General features: G+C 41.9%; 1 protein-coding gene across 2 annotated transcripts in view; it reads left to right on the top strand.

Moving 5' to 3' along the window:
* RIPOR3 (RIPOR family member 3) overlaps positions 1–26,089 on the top strand; it is a 151,124-nt gene that overhangs the window by 97,491 nt on the left and 27,544 nt on the right. For both annotated transcript variants that reach the window (XM_073682709.1, XM_073682710.1), the window contains 2 exons: positions 502–627; positions 3,622–3,767. In XM_073682709.1, coding sequence (XP_073538810.1) covers positions 502–627; positions 3,622–3,767 — 272 coding nt within the window. The remainder of the gene's footprint in view (positions 1–501; positions 628–3,621; positions 3,768–26,089) is intronic.

Raw genomic sequence — 26,089 nt, 5'->3', positions numbered from 1 at the left:
CGAGTTTTCACACTACCACTCCATTGACACAGGAGACTTTGGGACCCCAGTTCTCAGGATCAATTCAACCCCCCCCAGGTTGAACCTTCAGCAATGCTTTACAGTTATGGCCTTTCCTATGGATAGGTGATAATGTATTTAGTGGGAAAATTCCTTTAAGTCTTCATTATGTCATAGAAATTGATTGCAATAACTTAGTGCTCAATTTAGGTTTCATCCTTATTTATGTGTTATTTGTACTCGCAAAGTCCTAAGCAGCAAAGCGAGTTCCCATAGTTTTACTGCACAGTTTTACCAATAAAAGTTCCTGGTCACTGACGGGAGAAGGTCACAAGTCACCATCCCGCAGGGACATTTAACCTCACAAGCCCACAGTCTTCAGCCCTCTCAGTCCACACATGGGGGAGCGATTTTCTGCCATAGTCCGGCTGTAAATACCCAGATCCCTCATACTATCTGTATCCCCCCCCCTTGTTCATCTTATTCCGTGCTGTTCTCTAGGTGTTGATACGTTTGGGCCGCCAGAGGTGGAGGTTAAAAGGCAAGATCGAAACTGATGACAGCCAAATGTGGGACGAGGAGGAGAGAATATTTATACCGAATCTCTGCGAGAATTTTGAAATCAAGGTAAAGGATTTTTAGTCATTGGACCTGGTCATTGAATTCCCTTTTATTTGTGTGCTTATGATAGTCATTGCGACGATGAGAAGACTATAGAGTTGTGGTCTTATACTGGTTGCAAAAAAAAACAGGTTAAAAACTACTGCTCTTTAGGGATCTAAGGGGTAACATCTTTCCTTGTGGAGAGTGACATGCCCGACATGCCAGTGTAAGGATGGAGAGTAACATGCCCGACATGCCAGTGTAAGGAGACTTATAGGCCATGCAACTGTTTGGGATATTAAATTTGCAAATTGTCTCTTCAGAGAGGAAGAGGACTTGAACTCTAGCTCCACCTATTGGACGTAGCAATCCTATAAGTCAATATCTACCCTTTTTACAAGCATTATTGACATTGCAATGTACTATTAACTTTTTGTAGCGATTGTCCTTGGTATTGAGCCGTGGCACTTGAATAAAACTTTTTTTTAAGTTTGTTATAGACACAAAGGTTACCCTTCGATCGGACAGGCACTCCATGCAAATTGAATCAAATGATCCAAACATTTTTAACCATTGAGCTTCCACACAGCATTTCACAAAGCATTAAGGCAGACACGATGGGCAGCAAGGGTTAATAAGAGTAGCAGTATAATAGGGGTTTAGCTTAGGTGGTGTGGGATTATATTAAATTTCAGGTTTTAGCCACAGGTAATGTTCCCATGACTGCTCTTTTCCTGAATCCTTCTTGCTGGCATCTGTATCAGTCTGTAGCAATCTGCTCTGATTGTTGCTTTTTTTTTGGGACCTTTTGACTTTTGACATATTGTGTATGTTTGACATAGCTTTTTCATGCATTTTTTTGTGCAATTCCACACATAAAACCACCAAAGCGATTTAACACCCATTCTTTCAGACCTCTCATAAAAGTCTGAAGATATATTGAAACACTGTATTTTTTTTTTTTTGCAGGAAAAACTCATTCAGTTGATAGGAGACAATAGATTGCCAATCCTGCATTAAAATTTGCATGTTTTTTGTGTGTTTTTATGCAATTTGCTGCTTAGCTTCATTGATCTCAATAGGAAAAAAAAATGCTGAAATACTTGACATGTTGTTTTTGAAAAACTGAACACAGTCTTCTCCTGGAAGTCATTTTTACAGTTTGGGAGTCTGGGGAGGAGAGAGAGTGTCAGAATCCCTGTTGTCCTTTTACAGTTTGACCACTAGTGGTTGCTATTGTTCACCTTAATAATTGTGCTGCAATCCCACTCCTTACCAATGGAGTCTGCTGTTGTGTTCTGCAGTTGCCCTTGACTAAGATGGCAGATTCTGAACCTGTGGTATCCATATTGTTTCCTGTTTGGGCCTACTTAAAGCCGCATGGATCTCTCACTCATTGCTTGAGTATTGTGTCTAGCTGTTAGCCTAGTTCCAGTCTCCAGCTCCTGAACATTCTTACCCAGACTGTTCTCTCCTATATACGGATTGTTTCCTACAACTCCTTTGCTAACTCCAAGAACTTCTACTATCGCTTGCTGTTCCTGCTCATTCTCCTTTGGCCACTGGTTTCCAACAGTACTACGCCAGTATTGTGACAGAGAGAGAGAGTCAGTTTAACAGTTTGGGAGTCCAGGGAAGAGAAGGAGGGAAAGAGAGAGAGATATTTTTTTTCTTAGCTTTAAAGTCCAGCTCCACATTGATTTCAATGGGGTTCAGGTTCAAGTTCGGGGAAAGTTCTGGTACCCAAACCGAACTTTGGACTAAAGTTTGGTCGGGTACCAGAACCTGAACTTCCATGGGTTCCCTCATCCCTAGTCAGGGACCTCAGATTAGAAGCAGCATTCCAGCGCTGAAATAAAAAAAACACTGGAGTGGTGCTTGAAATGCAGCATATTTCTGCCAAAAAAATTGCAACGGGAAAAGCAGTGTTTGCACTACGTGGGATCATGACCATAGGGGTTATATCTGTTCCATCAGATAAGCCATTTGCCATCAGTCGATATGGAATTTAATTGAAATTGACCGTCATAGTTTACACTCAAATCGTTAGTAATTGTCCTGTATTTCTACTGTACAGTCACACAACAGCAGCCGAGTAGTTACACTAATAATTCCCATATGTCCAGAAACATATGGAACCTTTAAAGAGAATTTATGACATCTGGCTGCCCTCCAAGACACCCCTCAGTGTTAAAGGTCTGTAGGGTAAAAAGGTATGCATACCTTACATTATATATGTGCACTCGATGCATAGACGGCTTAGCATGGCGCACAGTGGCTGTCCGAGTGTAACCAGCAGCACTCGAATAAATCTGCACGGGAAGCCCGGACAGATGTGCAGCCGTCAGAGACTTTACTGTAATTCCTGGAATGAATCAGGGACTTTATTTAGATTCCTCTTCATGGGCCACAAATCAGGTGGCTTGTAAATTGCCCCGAACTAATATCTCCTCCAGTAAATGGATCATCCGGCTGACATGAGTATTGCAGTTCATGCAACCCATAGAGGAAACCATCAATAGGGCAGTGATCCTGCAGCCCCCTGGTATTTATAGGCTCTTATTAAAGAGAATCTTTCTTTGGATTTTTTAAATGAAACTGAGCACCTCTTACAATTGGCACTGCTCCACTGATTCTGGAACAGTTTTTTTCTTTTTTTTCTGTGCCCCTCCATTCCACAGGTATGCCCCCCGGAAAAGGATGCACATTTTCCCTTCAACCAACTGGGCGTATACAACAGAACTTCTCTTTGGGCGTTTACGTGTTCTCCTCTGACACTGGCCAATCAAAACATGGCCGCGCCCACAGAGAAGTTCTGTTGTATACACCCAGTTGGTTGAAGGGAATATTTGCACCATTATTACCGGGGAGCATAACTTTGGAACAGAGGGTCACAGAAGAAAAAGAAAAGCTGTTCCAGAATCACTGGATGAGGTATTACTCAGTTTAAATGAAAAAAAAAATGCAGTGAAAGATCTCCTTTAAGAATCCATTCTCTTTATTTTCTGCATTTTTCAGGTCGTAGAGCTACGGGGCTTGACCACTATCTCCGTCGGGGTTGTGACTTGTGACAGCGCTGACTTTTTTACCACTCGGCCGAGAATCATCATTGTGGACATCACCGAGCTGGGCACCATTAAGCTGCAGCTGGAGGTTACATGGAAGTAAGTGGATTTTATTGGGTACAGCCCTGCTGGGATATCATAGTATTACCAAATAAAACAGGGCTGACGTTGTCAATGCCATTCACTCAATTTTGGCAGGAGGATCTCCAGGTTCCCCCATTAAAATATAATGTTTATATACAGAAGCCAAGCTCAGGAAGCAAAGCTGCGGTGTAAAGTATCAAAGCACCACAAGCCAGCAGGCTGGGAACCTGATGAGTCTGTAAATCGATTTCAGGAGTCAGTTATCATAATTGTCCCCTGGGGCAGAACAGTAAGACGTTTGTTGGAAACAGGATCCTTGCAGTACATCCATGGCTGTCACAGGGGGCATATCTACTGCAGGAAAGTTCCATACATGAATGGGGCAAGTAGAACTTCTTGTTCATACTGTATAGACAACCCCATCCAGGTGTATGGAATGGATATTCATTTGCTCATTTTTAATTTCGGATTTGTTGTATTATTGTACACTCATTGAGGGGCATTTATCAAAATTGTCTAAAGGAAAAATTGTCTTAGTTGCCCATAGCAGCCAATCACAGTACACCGTTCATGTCAAATTCTGTTCTTGAGAAATAAAAGCTGCGCTGTGATTGGTTGCTCTGGGCAACAAAGGCAATTGTTCTTTTAGACTGTTTTGATAAATCTGCTTTAATACATGCATGTATTAAAAAAGACACATATACAGTTTTATAGATTTCCAAGGCCATCCAGTCCAGAGGTCAACAACCCTTGTCATGTGTACCAGAGCCAACACATTGGTCATGTTTGCCTGGCACATTGGGTTGAAGGTATACAAATTGTGCACCCATTGATGCAACTGCAGGCAGGCAGGGATATAGCTACTAGTACAGCCAGAATTTCCTAACTTTAAATGGGCCATTTTTAATTTTTGTGTTCTTTTTGTTTCTTCCTTACCTTCTTCCAAGAGCCATAACTTTTTCTTAATTTCCTGTACATATAGCCATGTGCGAGGTTGATTTTTTTTTTGTGTGTGAAACGAGTTGTAGTTTTGACTTTTTTCACTTTTCCATATAATGTGCTGAAAAACGGGAAAAAGATTCCAAGTGCAGTGAATTGATGTAAAAAAAAAAACAACATTTCCGCCATTGAGTTTTTGGCTTCCTTTTTATGACGTTTACCGTGCAGAAAAATGACCTGTGACCACATGATTCTTTAGGACAATAACATACTTACATAGTGTTTTATTATTTTAGTGTTTTAATAAACCTTGATTTGTGTGGCCATTTTCTGAGAGCCATAACTTTTATTTTCCCGTTGATGGACATTGTCGTTTTTTCCTGTGCCGAGCTGTAGTTTTTTTTAATGTAATTTAGGAGTATTTATGATGTTTTGATCAATTTTTGTTTCTTTTTAGAATGGACTTTTTCTTTTATATTGGGAAAAGTGGGGGATTTTTAACTTTTTTTATTTTATATTTTGTCTCCCTATGGGGACTTGAACCTCTGGTCACTTTTAGTTCCGCTCAGGGGCTTGAACCTACTAGAGAATAGAAGTATGTAGTGAAATTTACGATCTCATACGAAGCTCAGTTATAGGATAGGCTTCGTAGGAAAACCAAGATGAATGCAATGGGAGCCATGAGCAGACCTCTGCCTGCCGTCGGCACCCCACAATCATGTCACATAGAGGCTGATGGGTACCAGTACATGCAAGTACTAGTGAGTGAATTATTTCATTGCCACTGTCAGTGATTGACAGCAGCATTTAAATGGTTAGACAGCCGCAGAGGGTGTCTAACACTAAAGAGTTAAAAAACAACACAGTCCAGCTGTCATTGTGGCCAAAATCCTACCCCATATGCAGACAGTGCACAAGGATGACAACCTGTATCGATAAGATAACCAGGTGGGTATAATATCAGGGTGGCACAGTGCATAATGCTCATGCTCGGCTGGTAGAGCATGCACAGCTGTGACAACCACTATTAGGGTGGTAATAGCTCTCTAAAATTAGGACTCAAGGACTTAGGTTTATTTTTGTTTTTGCTCTTTAATACAAGCTGGTACTTGGTGCTGCCATTTATAACGTTCCCGGATATATCATACATGTCACATTTTCCCAACCTTGGCAGAAATGGAGATCTGTCACCGTGAATTAATCTTTGCTGTGCCGCTAAGTATAGTCTATTGTTATGTTATCAGACCCTTCCAGCTGGTGAGAACGGCAACTTTGATGGGTCATTTTGTCACACAGGAAAATCGCGATCGTACACGCTTGTTTTTCTGCAATATTTTAGAATCTTTTTTTGCAAAAAAATAACTGTTGCCCTTTTTACGTGGATTCTGGAAGTCTTCACAATAGGGCTATTGTGTTTATCTGGTCCATCATTGATACTAAGGTGATGAAGCGTATGTGACGCGCCCCCTGGGACATATTCCTTTTTGAGGGGAATACCCGGCACCGGATCAGATGGGGGGGGTTGTAGTCTCCGAGCGGCTGTGACCCGGTCCCGTGCCCAGGGCGTCAAGCTCAGTGTGATGTGGCAGTTCTACAGATGTTACTAAAGTTCTTTTGTGTCGACTACGCCACCCGTTGTGATGCGGTCACTGTGGCCGCCGCTGCAGCAGGGTCCGCTGAGGCTGATGGTGGGTGCGCAGCTTGGTGAGATAACCCCCAACGGGAGGGGTATAGCCTCAGAGGGGACAGGCGCAGAGGATGGGGGTCGTGGTGGTGTAGTGCAGACGGCAGTGAAGACAGAGTCGGGTTGTGCAGTTAAGGGTGTTTACTTACTGCAGATGTTGTACTGGTCACTCCAGCTGCTAGTGACCACCCGAGCCGTGCTGCGTCCACCAGGTCCTGGATCCAGCCAACCCCCAAACAAGTCCGGAGCGTGGCCCTGAGCTCTCCCTCTGTCCTTTCTTCAGCCGTCCCCACCAGTGATCCACCTAGGTCCAGCTCCCTCGGGCCTTCTGTTGGGACACCCTTGGCCCTGGGTTCCCTGACCCTTCATGTGGTGTGCCTTCGGGGTGAATGTGGTGGGTGACCGTGACAGACACTGCCCACGGTCTCCGGTCTCTGGCTGGGGATTGTTTTTACCCCCACCAGCTTGGGTTCCGGTACCCTGTGCCGACTCCTCACCCGGTGCTTTAATTTGGGTTCTTGGGTCCTCTCTGTTTTCCCCTCTGGGTACTCCTTCTCTGCTCCTCTCTCACTCACTCCAGGGCTGCTGTTTTCTTCTCTCTGTATCTGACTTGTTCTCTGCATCAGACAGGCTCCTCTCCAACTGACTGACTCTCTGCATCTGACTCTCTGCGTCTGACCCTGATCCTAGTTGGTGCCCACCTTATATAACCCTCTATGTGTGAGCTCAGGTGACCAGCACCCAATGAGCTCCTATCACTACCCAGACTGCTCCCCCTATCTGCCCCTACACTACATGGGATGTTCCACCCCCCTCCCACTCCAGCCAGGAACAGACTCGGTCGTACCTGCACATTTCTAAGTGGGAGTACCGTCGGTCTGCTCCTCGGAAATGGGATGTATGTAGTGCATGCAGCTAACCGAGCTCAGTTCCACACTCCATCCTTACCCGGGAGTGGAATACCACACCTCTGGGTTGAGGTGCAATACTCCTGTAGCAGCCGAATCCTCAGGGTGCTACATTTGCATCATGGCTGCCGATTCACTGTAATATGCTGCTTTCTGTTGTACATGTGTCTAGGGGTTGTCTATCTTTGGAGACCATTTTTTATTATTTTTTTTACTTTAATGCATGCATTTCGGACAGAAAATCATTTTTGCAACTGGATTTCATTAAAAATGTTGCATTTTTTGGCTTTTACAGACACTTTGTTTTTTTTTCTGTACATTTAACTTTGATGTCATCTGTAGTCATAAATCAGCAGAGAGTAGCTCAGAAATGGATGGATAAAAGAGTTATAATCTCTCCTGTCGGAGCTCACTGACAGATTCGTCGGCGCTCACTGACAGATTCTCAGTTAACTTCATTCTGCAACCAGTAGTGCAACACAGAGACCATAGGAAAAAAAAGAACAAAATTTGTAAAGAAACCCAATTGAAAAGTATTTTTTAGCTTTTAGCCCCAAATACATCCATTTCTTAAAAGAAAAAAAAATTGACCTCAAAGTCCAGGTGTAAAAATGACATCCTTATGATGCAAGACTACGGATCTCACCCTGTATACATGTATTTAGTATATAAACCCATCACCTGTAAGCAGGACCAGATCTGTGCTGGTTTTCAGTTTCTGGATGTAAGCAAATTGTCTCTTCCAAGGAGAAACGTTACCCCTTGGATGTTAAGCATGTCAAGGTGAGGAGACACACTTTGCAATGACGAGGGGCAGTACCCCGAAACACAGTGTCTGCAAATTGAGATTTTGGTTTTGGCTATTATCCTAAGTCATATGACAAGGCTCGTTAAAGGGTTGATATTGGCTTTTAGTACTGCTATAGGTGGCACTAGAGTCCTAGTTCTCTTCCTCTCTGAAGAGACAATTTGCATACTTCCCGGAGGAGCATTGCGGCTTAAAAGTCTTCTCACCTTGACATGCTTAACATGTCACTCTTCACAAGGAGAAACGTTACCCCTTGAATGCAAGTAGGAATGTTTCCATGCATTGAAGGCAAGCAGAGATCTTGAAAACAATGAGGAATTTTAGCTCACACTCTGGTATAAAGTTGTAAATCTTAGAAATTTGAAAAATATTTTACTGTCGAATTATTAAGTAGCAGGATTTGATTTTCTCCATAACAGTAATTAATCATGAAAGTATTATCATAGAACAGAAGGTGGGCAGCGCACAAGAAGTGGCGGGTGTTTGTCTTGGGACGTATCGACATGATGACATTTGCATCTCTCTTTTCGTCATGCTCTGGCACTGTAATATAATTAACGGCTCAGTCAGCACCAGCATTAGGGAATTGTCCTGGCAGGGTGCGCCCGACTTACCGTACAGTGCCCTCATCATTTCCCAGCACTGGTGTTGTTGGAAGGATTTAGGTTTTTTTTTTTAAATTTTTTCTGTACTAATCGTTGGGAACGTTCAGCCCAATTCTCTGCAGGTGGAACACAGAGAAAAACTTTTTTGTAGACCCTGCCCGTGGAGAGATGATAAATTATACATTCTGTGCGATGCATGCCGCTGACATAAAATCCAATGCAAACAGTGCAATGTGTCCTGCAGCGTCAGGAAACAACATTTGCAGATCCAACATGCTACCTGCTGGCTTTAACTCTGCCATGTCACAGACAGATGCCTTCTTGGTAAGAGGTAATGTCCTTACTCCAATAAAGTCCTCTAGGATCTGCAATAGCCCACTGTATTTTATGTTGGGCATTTGACATTTATTGTTTTTTATTTATAAATAGAGTAACTTTTTAAATACATTGCTTGTGTTATCTTAGGGTATGTTCACACTGTGCCTTTTTCCGGCGGTCAAAAACATCCGGTTTACCAGCGGAAGACGCTTCAGGAAATTCTACTTTTTTTTCTGGTAGAACACTTTTTGTTAGTGTTTTTTCCTGAAGCGCTTTATTGACTTTTTTTTCCCACTGGATATTTTTTGTGCACTTTTTTTTAGCATATTTATTTACTTATTTTACTTGATTATTCCTTGGTGGGATTTGAACTCAAGACCCCAGGGTTGCAAAACAACAGAGGTAACCACTGAGCCACTGTGCTGTTTTTCGGACATATAAAGCAATAAAAAATAACACTAGCAGAAATACTCTGAAAAAAACCTGCAAAAAAACCCTGAGTATCTTCGGGTGTTTTTTTTTAGCCATTCCATTGACTGGTATTGTAAAGAATGGAGCATCTTCCTAGCAGAACCCACCTGCGGAATGGAGGTTACTTCTTCTAAACGCTTGGTGGTTTTAAAATATGCTGAAAAGTCTGAACATTTGAATAGAAAGTAATTTTTGCACACAAATCAATTGAAACATTCTTACCAGTGTTTTTTTCCTGCGTTTTTATGATCAGATCTGATCCGAAAATCAGGCAATGTGAACATATCCTTATGCTCCGGTCACATCCAGAGCTGCACGGATACTTCTGATGCCTTTGCTGTATTCTGTGACTAAACTGTGCCATGTGATTAATTTTCTGCATTTCATAATCTTGTGTGTAAAGGGATCTGGGGAAGCTAATTCCTCTATAAATTAAGCATGCAGTTTAGGGTGTAGTTCACTGGAAGGAGATAAATGCTACTAATTATTTGTACTCTCTCATTAGCCCCGTCTGGCATTTCCTTCCAATGATTCAGTTCTCCCATACTCCATCCTTCTTGCTTCTGTTGTCAGATTGGTGTCGCTGCTGGTAATTTTTCTGTACTCTTATCCTTTTATAGTAGAATTTTTTATGCATCGTTTCAGATATTCTGGACCATGATTAAGGTATGTTCACACTGCGTCTACTCAAAAAAATGGCAGAAAACACAAACAAAATTATCAAAAGAATAATCCTATTAATATGTATGAGAAAACAACATTCCTTTCCATATATTCAGGCATTTGAACGTCTTTTAACCACTTAACGACAGCCGGCGTTCATCCGGAGCAGAAGCCTGGAGCAGGCTCAGGAGTCAAAATCAAGCCCTCATATAGCTATGTGGGTGAAAAAATAAGAAAGTTATGGCTTTTGGAAGAAGGGGTGGAAAAAAATTAGAACTCAAAAATGAAAAATCACCCTTTCTTAACAGGTTAAGCACTTCACACTTTCAAAATTACCAAGTGTTTAAAAGAAGTGACATTCTTGAGGCCGTTTCCACTCAGTATTTTACAATATGGTCACGGCCCCATTATCGGTATTTGGTCAGTATTCGGTCAATATTTTTTTTCTCAGGAGTGGGAGCCAAAACCAGGAGTGGGTGATAAATGAAGAATTGATGACTTGTTTCTATTATACCTTTTCTCTGATTGTTTCTCACCTGGTTTTGGCTCCCACTCCAGAGAAAAAATACTGACCGAATACTGACCAAATACTGATAGTGGGGCCATGGCCTATAAGTCAATGTAGGTGTTTTTGCTACAAAAGATGGTAGCATGTTCTTCATTGTTTAATGGCATGAAAATAAAAATGACCAGAAAACAGCAGTAAAAAGAGCCCCAAAATACCACTGAAATAATACTCAAAGGACAAGTTCCACTTTGGTTCCACCAAAGAAGCATGAACACAGGTCACCAATGCAAGACATATGTGAAACCATATTAACCAGAATTTCAAATGTATAGTGGGGGAGGTGAATTGTTCAGGAATAGTTTACCTAAGACACTGGCAGTACATTGAGTTTGTATGACACTATTTACTTTCACACTATGGGGTCTGCCATTGAGTTGCTCAGTCATTGTTCAATTTCACACCTGTCTGGATCGCAGGCATTGTTCAATTTCACAAGTAGCTCAGCCAATGTTTAAACTGTACACATCACTAATTTAATTACACTGTACTGATACAAACTACCATCTCAGTGACCAAGACAAGATGGTAAAATCACAAAAATAAAAGCATTTCACATACTGCTGTACTTGCATGTTTTCACTAAAAACGCAGCAAAACCTGTTAGCTATGTTCACAATAGGCATTTTTTCATTACCCATTATTTCTAATGGGTGAAAAACACTGAAAAAACGCTGAAAGAAGTGACATGCTCTATTTTGCAAAAAAAACATGCAAGGCACAAAATCCTGAACAAAAAAAAAACATGATGTGTGAACAGAGAATTCTGGAATCTCATAGACTTTGCTGGTACTCCAAAAAGCAACTGAAAATTTGCATAAAAAAAGCATAAAAAAACGCTGAAAAAACCATGATGTGTGAACATAGCCTAAAAAGAAAAAGCGCACAGAAACAGTAAAAAAAAAAGCCCGCTTGAAAAAGCACAAAAGAAACGCAAGAAAGAATGATCATCTTCTATGCAATGTAATAACTTTGTAATTTAATTCTTTCTTTATCCATACAGGAAAAAACATTGATGACACTGATGGCAAAAACAGATACACAGACAACACACTGATGAAAAACACTGATGGCACCACATATACATGTGTAAACATGGACAAGTGAACAAGGCCTTACCATAAGGGCTCTTTCACACGTCCCTGTTTCCAGTACGTGTGGTGACAGTTTCCACACGTACCGGAGACACTGACACATGCAGGCCCATTCAAATCTGTGGGTCTGCGCACACGTCAGTGTGTTTCCACAGACCATGCGTCCGTGTGCTCCACGCGCTGACATGTCTGTTTTTTTTGCTGATTCACGGTCTGCAAAAGTGTCTCACGCTGAACACACACGGATGACATCCGTTTGTCATCAGTGTGACACATACCGGCGCCTGGAAATCATTTTACAGTTAGCGCTGTTCCCAAGTGCCGGGAGATGAACACTACCCTCTTCATGGTTCCCTGCCGGCGCCGTGATCAGCACCAGCAGGGACAATGATGAGGGTAGTAGTGTCTGCTCCCGCAGTGTCCACCTGTAAAAATAAGAATAAAATGAAAAATTTCCCGCTGTAATCCATGCAACCGATCAGAAGAGGAGCCGGGAAAAATCATCTGCTGCAGCGAGAGGCCCCAGAGCTGCACCCAGTGAGTGACAGGACACCGTTTCTGAGCTCAGCAGAGATCCCAGCGCCCGGTCGCTGCAGCGGCTCATTCTCCACGGCTCCTCTGCTGATCGCATGGGTTACAGCGGGGAACACAGGTGAGTATATGGATTTTTTTTTATTCTTATTTTTACAGGTGGACACTGCGGAAGAAGACTACTACTACCCTCATAATTGTCCCTGCTGGTGCTGATCACAGCGCCGGCAAGGAACCATGATGAGGGCAGCGTTCAGCACCCGGCGCTTAGGAACAGCGCTAACTGTAGCGCTGATTCCCAAGCGACGGTACATGTGATCCTGATGCGGCACACGGGCCACCCACGGTTGCCACACGTGTGACATACATGGACACACGGGACATGGATATTTCCGGTACCGGAAATATACGGACGTGTGAAACCGGCCTAAAGTGAATAATGGTGCAATAGTCCACGAGTGCATACGGTAACATGATGATTGCGTTGATGCATTTTAACATTAATTAATTCAAATTCAACCTTTTGTCCTGTAGACATCAATGTAGATCACAGGCAACTTGCGTCTTGTATACAAACTGTTTCCAATTTGATAGAAACAAGTCACATAAATATTTTTAGTTGTTGTTTGACAGCTAGTGTCACATTGTATCCCTAGCCTTAGAATCTTCAGTGGGATCGGAGGAGTTAACATCTTCCTCGCATTGTGGTCTGGATGTCATCTCGTCGGTGTTCTCATGATTGGGCTTGTAGTTGTTTATTTATGATGTGTGCGTGCTGGAGGGTCAGGCGTTAATACACTGTCTTGTATGTTTGTGTTATCGTACGGTCCATGTGGAATGTAATCCGTTTCCATGTGTACGGCATAGCGCCCTTGCTTCTTAAGGAATCGCTACATCTTATGCAATTGAGCAAATGGAGTAGATCTGCAAGTCCTAACAAAATGAAGTACAGGTGCAGGTTATTGTGCCTGTTATGCGAAAGCAAACACAAAAATATGGAGCAGCACTCTGAGCCTGCTAACATATATGCAAACATTGAATATTTGATCAAATTGTGTAAGCCCATCTGCCAACCACAAAGCAGAGTGGACCCTTTAGTTATAGCCATTTGGAGAGATCGATAGGCAAGAAACAAGCGACCATAGGATTGCTCATTACTGATTATCCATGAGTCTAAGGCTATGTGCCCACGTTGCGGAAATGAAGCAGAAAATTTCTGCTTCATTTCCGCATGTCCTCTCCCGGAAAAACGCATGCGGAATTCCGCACGCGTTTATTGCTCGTTTATCGCGCGTTTTCCACATGCGGAATTGCCTTGCGTTTTTAATGCATTGCACAAGGCAATTCCGCATGCGGAAACGCAAAATTAATGGACATGCTGCGGATTTTTGAAAGCAGCATAAGGCTATGTGCCCACGTTGCGGAAATGAAGCAGAAAATTTCTGCTTCATTTCCGCATGTCCTCTCCCGGAAAAACGCATGCGGAATTCCGCACGCGTTTATTGCGCGCTTATCGCGCGTTTACCACATGCGGAATTGACTTGCGTTTTTAATGTATTGCACAAGGCAATTCCGCTTGCGGAAACGCAAAATTAATGAACATGCTGCGGATTTTTGTACGCAGCATAAACGCTGCGGAAAAATCCGCAGCGTGGGCATAGAACTTGCGGAATCCCCTTGGGGACCATGGGGAGCGGATTACCTAGCGTTTAACAAGCGTTTACGCTGCGGAAATTCCGCAGCGTAAACGCTTGAAAAACGCTACGTGGGCACGCAGCCTAAACGCTGCGGAAAAATCCGCAGCATGGGCATAGAACTTGCGGATTCTCATTGGGGACAATGGGATGCGGATTACCAAGCGTTTTACAAGCGTTTCCGCTGCGGAAAATCCGCAGCAAAAACGCTTGTAATCCGCAACGTGGGCACGCAGCCTAAACAGGCTAGCAAACAGCTGACAAATGAGCAAAATGCTCTTTTAGAAACATAGAATGTTAGAGTTGGAATGGACCTCCATGGTTATCGTATCCAACCCCCTGCTCAATGCAGGATTCACTAAACCCTCTCAGACAGATGTCTGTCCAGTCTGTTTGAAGACTTCTATTGAAGGAGAACTCAGTCACCACCTCTCGTGGCCGCCTGTTCCACTCATTGATCACCCCCAAAAAGTTTTTTCTAATATCTAATCTGTATCTTCTCCCTTTCAGTTTCCTTCCATTGCTTCTCCTGTTTCCATATGCAAATGAGAATAAGAATGATCCCTCTATACTGTGACATCCCTTCAGATATTTGTAGACAGCTATTAAGGCTATGTGCCCACGATGCTGAAATGCTGCATATTTTTTACGCTTCTCCCTGGCAGGAAAAACGCATGCGGATTTTACATGCGTTTTTCCCGCCAGGTAGAAGCGTTTGTCAAGCGTTTTTGCATGCATTTCTGCATGCGGGTTATCAAGCGCTTTTCCAAGCGATTTTTGCATCACTTGGAAAAGTGCTTGACAACTTGTTCACACTATATAAATCCATGCAACCAGCATGGATTTATAGTAGTGTGACCAAGTTAGTTAAAAAAAAAGAATAAGAATGGTAAAAAATAAAAAATAAAGATTATACTTACCTTCCGATGTCCTCCCGGTGTTTTTTCCGCTGCGTCCGGTGTCTTGGGCGGCTCGTGGTGTTGTGAAGGACCTGCGGTGACGACATTGAGTCATGTCGTTCACAACACCGCGACCCATACAGCAGACCAGACGGAGCGGAGAAAACACCGGGAGGACATCAGAAGGTAAGTATAATCTTTATTTTTTATTTTAAATTCTTTTTTTAACAGGTTCTATGGTACCTGGGTCTGGAGGAGAGTCTCATCTTCTCCAAACCCGGGTACCATCCGCACATTGAATCGCATAATATCCGTGTGTACAAATGTGCTGACAGATATTAAGCATTTCAATGCAAGTCAATGGCGGCAATTACGCTGCTTGTCCGCAAAATTAATGGACATGCTGCGTATTTTTCCGCAATGATAATCTGCAGCGGAAATTTCCACAGCATGTGCACATGCGGATTATCATTGGGGACCATGGGGCACGTATTACCAAGCGTTTTTTAAGCGTTTTCGCTGCGGAAATTCCGCGGCAAAAACGCTTGAAAAACGCATAGTGGGCACACAGCCTCAGTCTCCTCTTAGCCTTCTTTTTTGCAAGCTAAACATTCCCAGATCCTTTAACCGTTCCTTGTATGACATAGTTTGCAGTCCGCTCACCATCCTAGTAGCTCTTCTCTGAACTTGTGTCAGTTTTTTTATGTCTTTTTTAAAATGTGGTGCCCAGAACTGGACACATTATTCCAGATGAGGTCTGACCAAGGAGGAGTAGAAGAGGATAATTACTTCACATGATCTACACTCTATGCTTCTCTTAATACATCCCAGAACTGTGTTTGCCTTTTTTGCTGCTGCATCACACTGCTGACTCATGTGCAATCTGTGATCTATTAGTATACCCAAGTCTTTTTCACACGTGCTGTTGCTTAGTTCTAATCCTCCCATTCTGTAGATGTAATTTTCGTTTTTCTTGGCCAGATGTAGAATCTTGCATTTCTCCCTATTAAATACCTTTCTATTAGTCTATGCCCATTGTTCAAGCTTATCTAGATCCTTTTGAATCCTTTCTCTGTCTTCTTTAGTTCTAGCTATCCCTCCTAGCTTTTCATCATCTGCAAATTTGATTAATTTTTACTTTTGTTTGGTGTGATAATTTTATTCAAGTGTTCTCGGCCAGTCTAAACAGGTCACTTGGCTTGCAGTTAGCTGCAATCGTGCCTTGTAAAACTGGCATTACTTACAGCTTTAACTGCCATTAAAGAAACCTGCGTGGTGCTCTATGGCGTTAACATTCTTTAGGTTTCACAGCCTTTAATTTACTTTGTAATGGGGTAGCCACGTTATGCAACTTTCATATAAAAAAAACAAAACTATCAAATGTTCAAAAAAATGAACTTATGCGCTTCTATGGAAAAACAAATTGCTGTTCATATATTCAGGCTTTTGAATATCTTTTAAAAGCACTACTCTAGCAATTTTGTTATTTAAGCACTGGAGTGGTGCTACTAACGTAACCTCCCTACACCTAATATCATACTCACCACCCGCTGTCTAGAGCTCTTCCCGGTGCCCCTCTGGTCCCTTGCCACTGTGAGGGCTGAGGGTCACTTCCGAGTCTGTGGACACTACAGAAAAATGGGGATCCTGGATGGGTGTGCTGTTACCTTTAAAATAAACTGCTGCAGAAGGAGGAATTTCATGGGGACACTTGGAGGTTCATTTCTAGTGTTGCATGTGCACTAAACAAGCAAACTCTCATGGGAGCCTCCATCTTCCCTTATAAGGCCCACTCTGGTCAAGGTGGGTCACCACTGCTCCTCTCAGCTTTTCTCAGCTTCAAATTTATATAGGCCACAGTCTATGCCCCTTGGTGTGCCACATGAGCTTCATACCTATTCACATTTGTTGTAGGAGAGCATGTGTCCAGCCTGGCTAATCTTCTCTATGACTCTCAGGTCTGGCTACACATTCACATCTTATTAGTATAGATGACGCTTACTGTAGGCCCCCACTTCCCTTAGATAAAGAATCCTTCAGCCTCTTGATACTTGTTTATTTCAGAACGGGCTACCTGAGTGTGGTGTCTCGTCTTCACACACAACACCCTTCTCAATGCAGGTCTGCTGACCATAGGTCCTTCTCCTTTCTGTACTTTCCACTAACTGCCTGACAAACAGGAACTCTTCCCACCTTTGTCTGGCCCCAATAGTTAACCCTGTCCACTGGTTAATTAAGTGCTGCAGGCCACAAAATAGATAAAACAACTTATGGTGACCTATTGCATTGCCATGTTTTAGAAGTTCTTCAGGAGGGGTGTCGACAGCTTCTCCACTCCTTTACACCACCATGCTGTGCCCTCAACTTCTGACTGACCAAACGCTCAATGCAAATCTATGAGAGCCAGAACAAGGCCGGTCACAAACTGCTGGAGGTGGACCGGAGCGGAGCGGATAAAAGATGAAGACAGCGGCTGGTAAGTATGAGAATAGGGGCAGATCATTTACATTACTAGCACCACTCCAGTGTTGCAATAAAAAAAATGTTGGAGTGGTGCTTTCATAGCTTTAGGTTTCTAATAAAACCAAGAGGTTAAAATGAGTGACCTGTCCATTCTTCTGGTGCTGTCTGCTCTGAAGATGCTCTGTACTTTACAATACAAGTCAATTTGAAAGCTCAAAAGACAACCGGACATTTTTTGGAGTGTTTTTCCATCGTTTTCATTTAAAGAAAAAAGGCTAGCGTTTTTTTCGTTATTCAATGGAGTGAAAAAAAATGACCAGAAAACAATAGTAAAAAGACTTCACAAAAACCACGACAAAACCCTAAAAAAACCTGCATCAGAAAAAAACTCCAAAAATCGCCCAGGAAAACATCTGAAGATAAAATACACAAGACGCTTCAGTAAAAAGTTTCCCCAAGAGTCTTCTGCTTGAAAAGCTCGTCGGGTTCCCCTGAGTTTAAAGACATTATGTGGACATAGACACTTTCTGCTCTAAAAACTCCTAAAAAAAACTCTTTGTGAACGTTATCCTTTATGCTGGAATCACACAGGAAGCCAAAACAAGTTGTGGATTTAGAAATAATTGTTAAATATGAAGGAAGGACTTATACTTCTTCCTCCTGGTGGATCCATTTCTAGCTTTGGTTCAGAAACTTGAATCAAAAACTTCATGTGTGTTTCCAGTTTGAGAGCAGGACATTTTCCTCTTGCCCTTTATTTTCAGTGACCTGCACAGAGGTGGACAGCCCACTCTCACAGTGATCGGTGACCCAGGCCCCTCAGCTGGTGGACGGAGCAGGACTTCAGCGATCTTGAGCAGTTGTTTGTTACACGCTCAGCTCGCTCACAGCTGTGCAGGAAACCTGATGATGAAAGCGTTTGGAAAGATCCAACTTTGTTGTATAATTCTTTAAGAAAGCTCATAGGCCAGATGGATTAGGGACCAGACACTTGGATACTGGCTCTGGAGTATGTAACACCATAGTCTGTGTAATCTCTGAGATATGAGACATTTGACAGGAAAGATGCAATGTATCATGGCCTACCTAACAACTTCATGGGGATTATCACTTCGCTTTCCACACATCTAGAGTGGCATCTAAATGTGTTGACATCCTCTTCTCTTACAGCCCAGCCAATGTAAGGCTACGTTCACCTTATTGTATGTTCGATCCGAGTGCTGTAATAACCTGCACATGATCCGTTTTTTGTTTTGCACCCACTGATTTATAACAGGCAAGACTAAACCAAAATACTGATCAAAGTAGTACATGCTGCGGTTTGTTACACCTGGACCATCGGTCTGTGTGTAAAAATGTTCATGTGAATGGCCACATTGACTTGCTGTGGTCATTATGCTGTCTGTATGCGATCAGTTTTGCTTATGGACAGCACACGAATGTTTTAAAATATTCATCTGAATGAGCCCTAAATCTGATATTCCATTCATGAAGTCCACGATGACTGTGGTTACAAATATCAAAGACTAACCGTCACTTCCAAGAGAACAGGTGTGAACAGGTGCATGCTAAGAGTAGCCATCTCCATATATAACTATCAAATAAAGCTGCACTCTGTAACGCTATAGCATGCAAACATGAAATATATGAAACTGGAATTGCATTACTGCTCTAGAAAAGAGGAAAAAACAAAGATACTTAGCACATAAATTGGCCAATTCATGAGTGACTAGCAGCCAAAGTCAAGACGATCCTCTATGCTGGGAACGTAACTTAATGTCAGAATTCCTGTTGTCCTTCTACAGTTTGACCGCTAGTGGCTGCTATTGTTCACCTTAATAATTGTGCTGCTATCCCACTCCTTGCCACTGGAGGCTGCTGTTGAGTTCTGCAATTGCCCTTTACTAAGATGGCAGATTCTGAACCTGTGGGATCCATCTTGTTTCCTGTTTGGGCCTACTTAAAGCCGCATGGATCTCTCACTCATTGCTTGAGTATTGTGTCTAGCTGTTAGCCTAGTTTCAGTCTCCAGCCCCTGAACATTCTTACCCAGACTATTCTCACCTATCTACAGATTGTTTCCTACAACTCCTTTTGCTAACTCCAAGAACTTCTACTATCGCTTGCTGTTCCTGCTCATGCTTCTTCGGCCACTGGTTTGCAGCAGTACTACACCAGAATCGTAACAGCTAATGTGATTCCTCTCCTGGGCTTATAGCCTACATGTATAGACACCTGTTCTCTGTTTGGAAGTAACGTTCAATCTTTGATATTTGTATACATAGGCTTTCTGACCGAGCACTCCACTCATCAGCTGATGGCGGTTTTAATCACAGCTGGATCCGACCTACCCATATAAATGTAGGCTATCAACTCAGGAGAGGAATCACATTAGGTTAGGTTCCCAGCAAAGAGGATCGCCTTTATGTTGTCTGCTGGACATGCATAAATTGGCCAATTTATGCGCTAAGTATCTTCGTTTTTTCCTATTTTCTAGAACAGTAATGCTGTTCCATATTTCATGTTTGTGTGCTATAGCATTACAAAGTGCAGCTTTACTTGTTAGACTGTGGTTACAGTCCCCAATGCCAAAATAACTGTATAGAGCAAGAAGTTGGATCACTAGATGCCCTTTTTTCATTGGGCACAATCATAAATTCCCTTTTTGGTCAGTTTTATGTGTAGATGAACCTCTGCCTCCCTCTTCTTCTTTTTTTACTTTTTTGTGTATTTTCATATGCAGCTTTTTGTTCCTTTATTCAGTTTTGTGCTGTTTTTACTTAGGCTGTTGTGCGCCTGCTGCTGCTGCTGTGTCTTTCGGTGACTTCAAACAATAGATCAGATATCAACACAGATCTGGACTGGATTTCACGGTTCTCACATATTTTGTCTGAAAAAAAGGTTGAATGAATGAAACATAAGCGGGGGAAAGGGTTTATAAACCAAGACCAGACATGGGTGATCTGTGGCACTCCGGACATCCGTGCTGCAGATTTTAGAACAATATAAGGAGGAGAGGCTTTAGGTTTCGAATTCTGGAGGCAAAAGGCCCGCAAAGATGCAAAACGGAGAGCGAGTCCCTTTACACAGGCCAAAAATTGGGAATAAGCGTTCTTACGAATGCTAGTTTGGGCTGATCATTGACTTGTGTAAAGATGGCCATGATCAGCCAGTGAACCAAGGAAACCCTCCCCATTCACAGGAAAGCTCAGTTCGTCCGAGCTCTCATTTGTTTTCAATAGGAAGCATCTAGCTGCGTCAGATCCACAAGGAAAACAAAAGGATCAGGCGATTAAATTCAACAGGTCCGATCCTTCTCAGATCACACATTATGTCAGGGCAGACATAACGTTTTGTAATGTGTTTGGATCCCTTATTCCTACCGAGTTTATCACTGATATATTGCATTTCATAATTATAAATCTGTTTATACAGGTATGTTCACACGATACAATCACGCTATGTTTTGATGCTATGATTTTCCGGATTTTTTTTAGTGATATTTCGGAAAATCGCACAAAAAAAAAAGAATCACACCCCCAAGGGTATGTTTACATTGACATATTTTTCCTGAAAAATCCACATAAAGAACTCCATGCATTTATCAGATTTGATGCAATTTTAAAGAGATTTTTCAAGTGTTTTTATTTCCGTATCATTTTTTTTACAGCCTTTGGACTTAACAGTGTCAGGTTTGGTACGGATTCACAAAGAATCAACAACAAAGAAGTGACGTGTCACTTCATTTGTTCTCTGCAGGGAGGTTTTCAAAACGTCATTGGGAAAAAAACTTGCAAAAATTCACGGTATGAACAGCAATGTGGATTTCTTAATTAAATCAATAGGAAGCGTATTTAAAGGGGACCTTTCCCTGGATTTTTTCATTTAAACGGAGATCCTCCTGCAATTGGTGCTGCTCCAGTGATCCCAGAACAGTTTTTCTTTTTCTTCTGTGCCCCTCCATTCCAAAGTTATGCCCCCCTGTAATGAAGGTGCAAAACTTCCTTTCAACCAACTGGGCGTATACCACAGAACATCTCTGTGGGTGTTTGCTTTCCTCTTCTGATACTGGCCAATCAAAACATGGCCACGTCCACAGAGAAGTTGTGTGGTACATGCCCAGTTCGTTGAAGAGAAAATTTGCACCAATATTAAGATAGGCATAACTTGGGAACGGAGAGGCACAGAAGAAAAAGAAAAACTGTTCCAGAATCAGTGGATCAGTGGCAATTGGAGGAGCTATTCATTTTAAATTTAAAAAATCCAGAGAAAGTCCACTTTAAAACAGTTTTCATGTAGATACTGAATTGAATCTTTTAAAGCCATGTCAAAAACTCAGTGTGAGCGTGCCATTAGACCAGCAGCTTTCAGGATTTCAGTTCTTGTTTTGGTGCCAGTGCATTTGTTGATCTCGAAGTGTATGCACATGAATGTTGTTTCACTGTTGGATATAAAGCCTATAATTTATTATTTTCCCTCTGCTTGCAGTCAATGAGTGAAGTCTCACATCAGAGACTGAAATCTGCTCCAGTCCTACATTACGGTGCATTATCGGTCAATCCTTTCTTGTGCGCTCATTGGATCATCACTAGCGGCTTCTTGGAATAGGTCCAAGTACCTCTCTGATGGCATGTGCAGATTAGTGAGGACCTGGGGCTTTGTGCTCAGGGGTGGTGGTGCTGACCGTTGTCCTGGATCCGATTTCCTCATCACATATTCATAGCGGCTCATTGTAATTCTAACAAGCCCAGAATATTAATACAGTGAGCGATGGCATGCTCTCCTGCACCTTTGATGTCAGATCCCCTTGGAATCTGACATGACAAGATCTATTTTATTCCCAACTGCTGGGAGACCTTGGTTTATTAGAGCAACTCAATATATTGTTAAAGCCAAGAATAACAGCAGCATGACCAGAGAGGAGTTGAGACATCCTCCTCCCTGGTCATCGGCAGCATATTGTGTGACTATGTATAGATGCAATGTTATGTAAAATCTACTGAAAAATAATAGGGCCAATATGTAGCTCCATTAAAGAGCCAGACTTACCACTTAAAGAATAACTGTCCAGCATGGATAGTTATGAAACTTTGCAAATCACTTTATTAGAGGATTTGTCTTCATTTCTGTAAAAAAAATGCATTTAAGTGACTTGTGAACCTCTGTTTATCCCCAGTCTATTTGCCAGACTTCTGCTGCATTGATATCAGAACGTACTCATTTGGAGTACAGATGATGGCAGTGATGGGTCAGCCCCTGTGTCTCTCTGACTCTGGGGTAAGCTGCTGCAGGAGATTGTTCTGAGAAGTAGAACACCCAGAGGAGACAGGAGCTGACCCATCACTACCATCATCTGTACTCCAAATGAGTACATGAAATTTTTATCTTAGGAATGAAGACAAATCCCACAATAAAATGATTTGTAAAGTTTCATAACTTTCCTGGCTGGACAATATTTAGAAAAAATAAATGAAAAATTAAAGTTTAGATACTCAATGAACTTTAATTTTCTGATACAGTTTATCTTTTAATTCTTCATTTTTAAGATGTCTGCTTACTGCCACTGAATGGAAAATGATGGTCATGAAATAATCTGGCTAAAATAAAGTCAAGGCTCAGGCTTAACATGAGCGTCAATGTAATCTTTGTAAATGTTAGTGTAGTGTCAGTGCGCTAATGTACTCACCTACCGCCGACTTCTCCGGTGTCCAGCACTGTACCGCTCCTTTTATGAGTCACGTGATGGTGATGCCATCCGAGTGCTGTACGTGATTTACCCGGAGCCATAGACTTGTACTGGTCCTTGTCATCCGTTCTGCTGGAAAATAACCGTCATGTCTCTGTGGTTTACACAGACACAAGGAGTTTTCCCACTGAAGATATTTATTACTGATCCGCAGAATAGGTGGCAAATGTGATCAACAGTAGTCCAACTGGTGGGACCCCACTGACCTCGAGAATGGGGGGCAAAGTCTCCTGTGTGAATGGAGTCGTGCTGCTCATGCTTGACCACTCCTCTGTTTACTTCTGTTCACACTTTGCTGACACTGTAAAAATACTACAGATTGCAAATTTGATGGGGATTCGCCCCGCACATTTTCCTAAGTGGATAAGTTTTAACTTAACGTCATCCACATGCCCCTTATTTTTCTGGTGTAGTATCCACACTAAAATTGGCTTTGTTTTTTTTTTAGAAATCTGCATGTGAAATTCTCTTGCTGAAATTAACCTTTCTGGGGTGACTTTTACCCATTCATTTCCCTGGGGACCCTAAATCTGCAGGTTAAACGGCTGGCCTGGCATTGTTTTGTTGCACTTTTTTAAATTTTTGTTTCCACAATAAGAAAAATGCACAAAAAATACATGAATAAGTGCGGAAAATACGAGCAGATTTTTGATGCAGAAATGCTGCGGATTTCACTTTAAAAAATCTGCGCTCAAAATCCGCGACGTGTGAACCTGATCTTAATGAGCGGCGCACTTGTATATGCACTCAGAGCTGGATGAGGATTTATTTTTTAGCCCCGGACATAAAGCAGACAGACATAAAATGGATTTAATGTAACTGTGACCCCATTAAATTGCAGAACGTACACAAGGATAGAGATTGGTTTCTATAAAAACGGACAATTCTGCAGATTTCTGCCTAGAGCTGGTGCATTCAGTGGAGATTTTTGCACTTCACCCCTTGGAAATGTTCATTTGTGAAGGGTGAACATGTAAATTCTGGACTTTGTATATTAATTAGAGGGAGGGTAATGCAGACGTACCAATGTAACAGTAAGACGGATGCGCTCTGCGTGTGGCACGCTTGTCACGATCTGCCACAGGATGCAGCAAAGCTGAGAGTGTCCGCAGGGAGTCCTTGTTTTCCTACTTGGCTCGAGCATTTAGATGGAATGATGCGATAGTCTGTACCAAGAACACATATTTCCGCGCTGAGATAATCCCTACAGAAAGCTTAATCTGCCACAAGCATTTCTCGCAGGTTTTTCCCATTTGTCATCTAATGTTTGAGGTATGTTATTATAGTAGCGGGAGAATACAGACCCCGGACAGTGACAGCGTGCAGCCACCAAAGCAAAACTTTGTTGCGGAGCTCAGCAATTTGACTTGTACCCCCCACCCCTACATCGGAGGATGCAAAAATACATGTCTCAGCATGGAGAATACACATAGTGGCTCTCACTCTCTCTTTTTTTTTTTTAATGAGGGTATGTGCACAGTTTTTTAAGGAGTTAAAAAAAAAGTTTCAAGCAGAAATGGCTTTAGAGAACTCTGCTTTTTTACTTTTTGGAGGAGTTTTTCTTTTCCTCCAGCAGTATTGAACATTTTTCGGAAGAGTTTTTCTTTCTTGAAGTTTTTTTCAGCCTTCTTTGTTTGGAGAGGTTTCCTTCAAGATCCTTTTCAGAAAAGTGACATGCACTTTCTTTTTTTCCATTTAGGCGTTTTTCAAAACCTTTTCAGGGAAAAAAAAAGCTAAAAAAACAAAAACCCTCTTCATATAAACAATAAAATGAATTACCCACTGGACTATGTGCACACGACGTCTTTTAAAATCAGGAGAACCCAACAAGTTTTTCAAAGAGAAGACGCTTCTGGAGTTTTTTTTCCTGAAGCGTCTTTTTTTTTTGGGGTGTTTTTAGATTGTTTCCTGTGCTTTTTTCTGACGATTTTAACCGTTGAAGGCTTTTTGGAGGGTTTTCCCATTGTTTTTGTGACGTGTTTTTTTTAGTTGCTTTACAGTCATTTTTTTTCACTTAAAAAATGCTAGCATTTTCTTAAAGCACAAACAATGGTAAAACACTCCAAAAAACATCCAGTCGTCTTCTTTTGAGCTTTCCCTTTGTCCTTTATTGTAAAGTGCAGAGCATCTTCCGAGCAGAAAACGCCAGAAGGATGGACATGTCAATCCTTTTAACTTTTGGTGTTTTTAGAAACATGAAGTGGTTTAAAAGTCTGAATATATCCAGTGAGTCATTTTTACAAAGAAACGCTTATGTTCATTTTTTTTGAACGTTTTGGAGAGAATCCTCTACAAAAAAAACTAGAAAAACTCAGTGAACATACCCTTAGGCCACAACTGAATATCCGGTGAGTATTTTTCCTCAGTATTTGTAAGCTAAAACCAGGAGTGGGTGATAAATACAGAAGTGGTGACGTGTTTCTATTATACTTTTCCTCTGATTGTTCCACTCCTGGTTTTGGCTTCTAAATACTGATGTAAAATACTGAACGTGTGCATGTGGCCTTAGGGTATGTGCACAGAACATTTTTTTTCAGATGTTTGAACCCGCCAAGTTTTTCAAGAGAAAGACACTTCAGGAAATAGTGTTTTTTTTTTCCTGAAGCATCTTTCTTAGGCTATGTTCCCACGATGAGTTTCTGTGAGCTGAATATTTTAACCCCTTTATGTTGGGGGTCGCCTTCCCCTGTTTGACACGGGCTCTGGCGATGATCTTTTTCGGCACATGACAGCTGATATTTAGCCCAGAGTATTACCTATAAAAATGTACTTTAGCTTCTGGAGACTAAGGGGCAACATTTCTTCTTGTGAAGAGTGACATGGCTGACTTACCAGTGTAAGGAGACTTATAGGCCATGCAATTCTGCTCTGGCCAATTAAATATGCAAAGGTAGAGGCAATTTGAATTCTAGTGCCACCTATTGGAAGTCGTAATCCTAAAAGTCAATA

This window comes from Phyllobates terribilis, unplaced genomic scaffold (genome assembly GCF_046119375.1).
Source record: "Phyllobates terribilis strain yellow unplaced genomic scaffold, ASM4611937v1 Scaffold_5__5_contigs__length_657084704, whole genome shotgun sequence".
NCBI classification, from domain to species: domain Eukaryota; kingdom Metazoa; phylum Chordata; class Amphibia; order Anura; family Dendrobatidae; genus Phyllobates; species Phyllobates terribilis.
The sequence above is the reverse complement of the archived record's forward strand: the minus strand, read 5'-3'. Positions and strand labels throughout refer to the sequence as shown.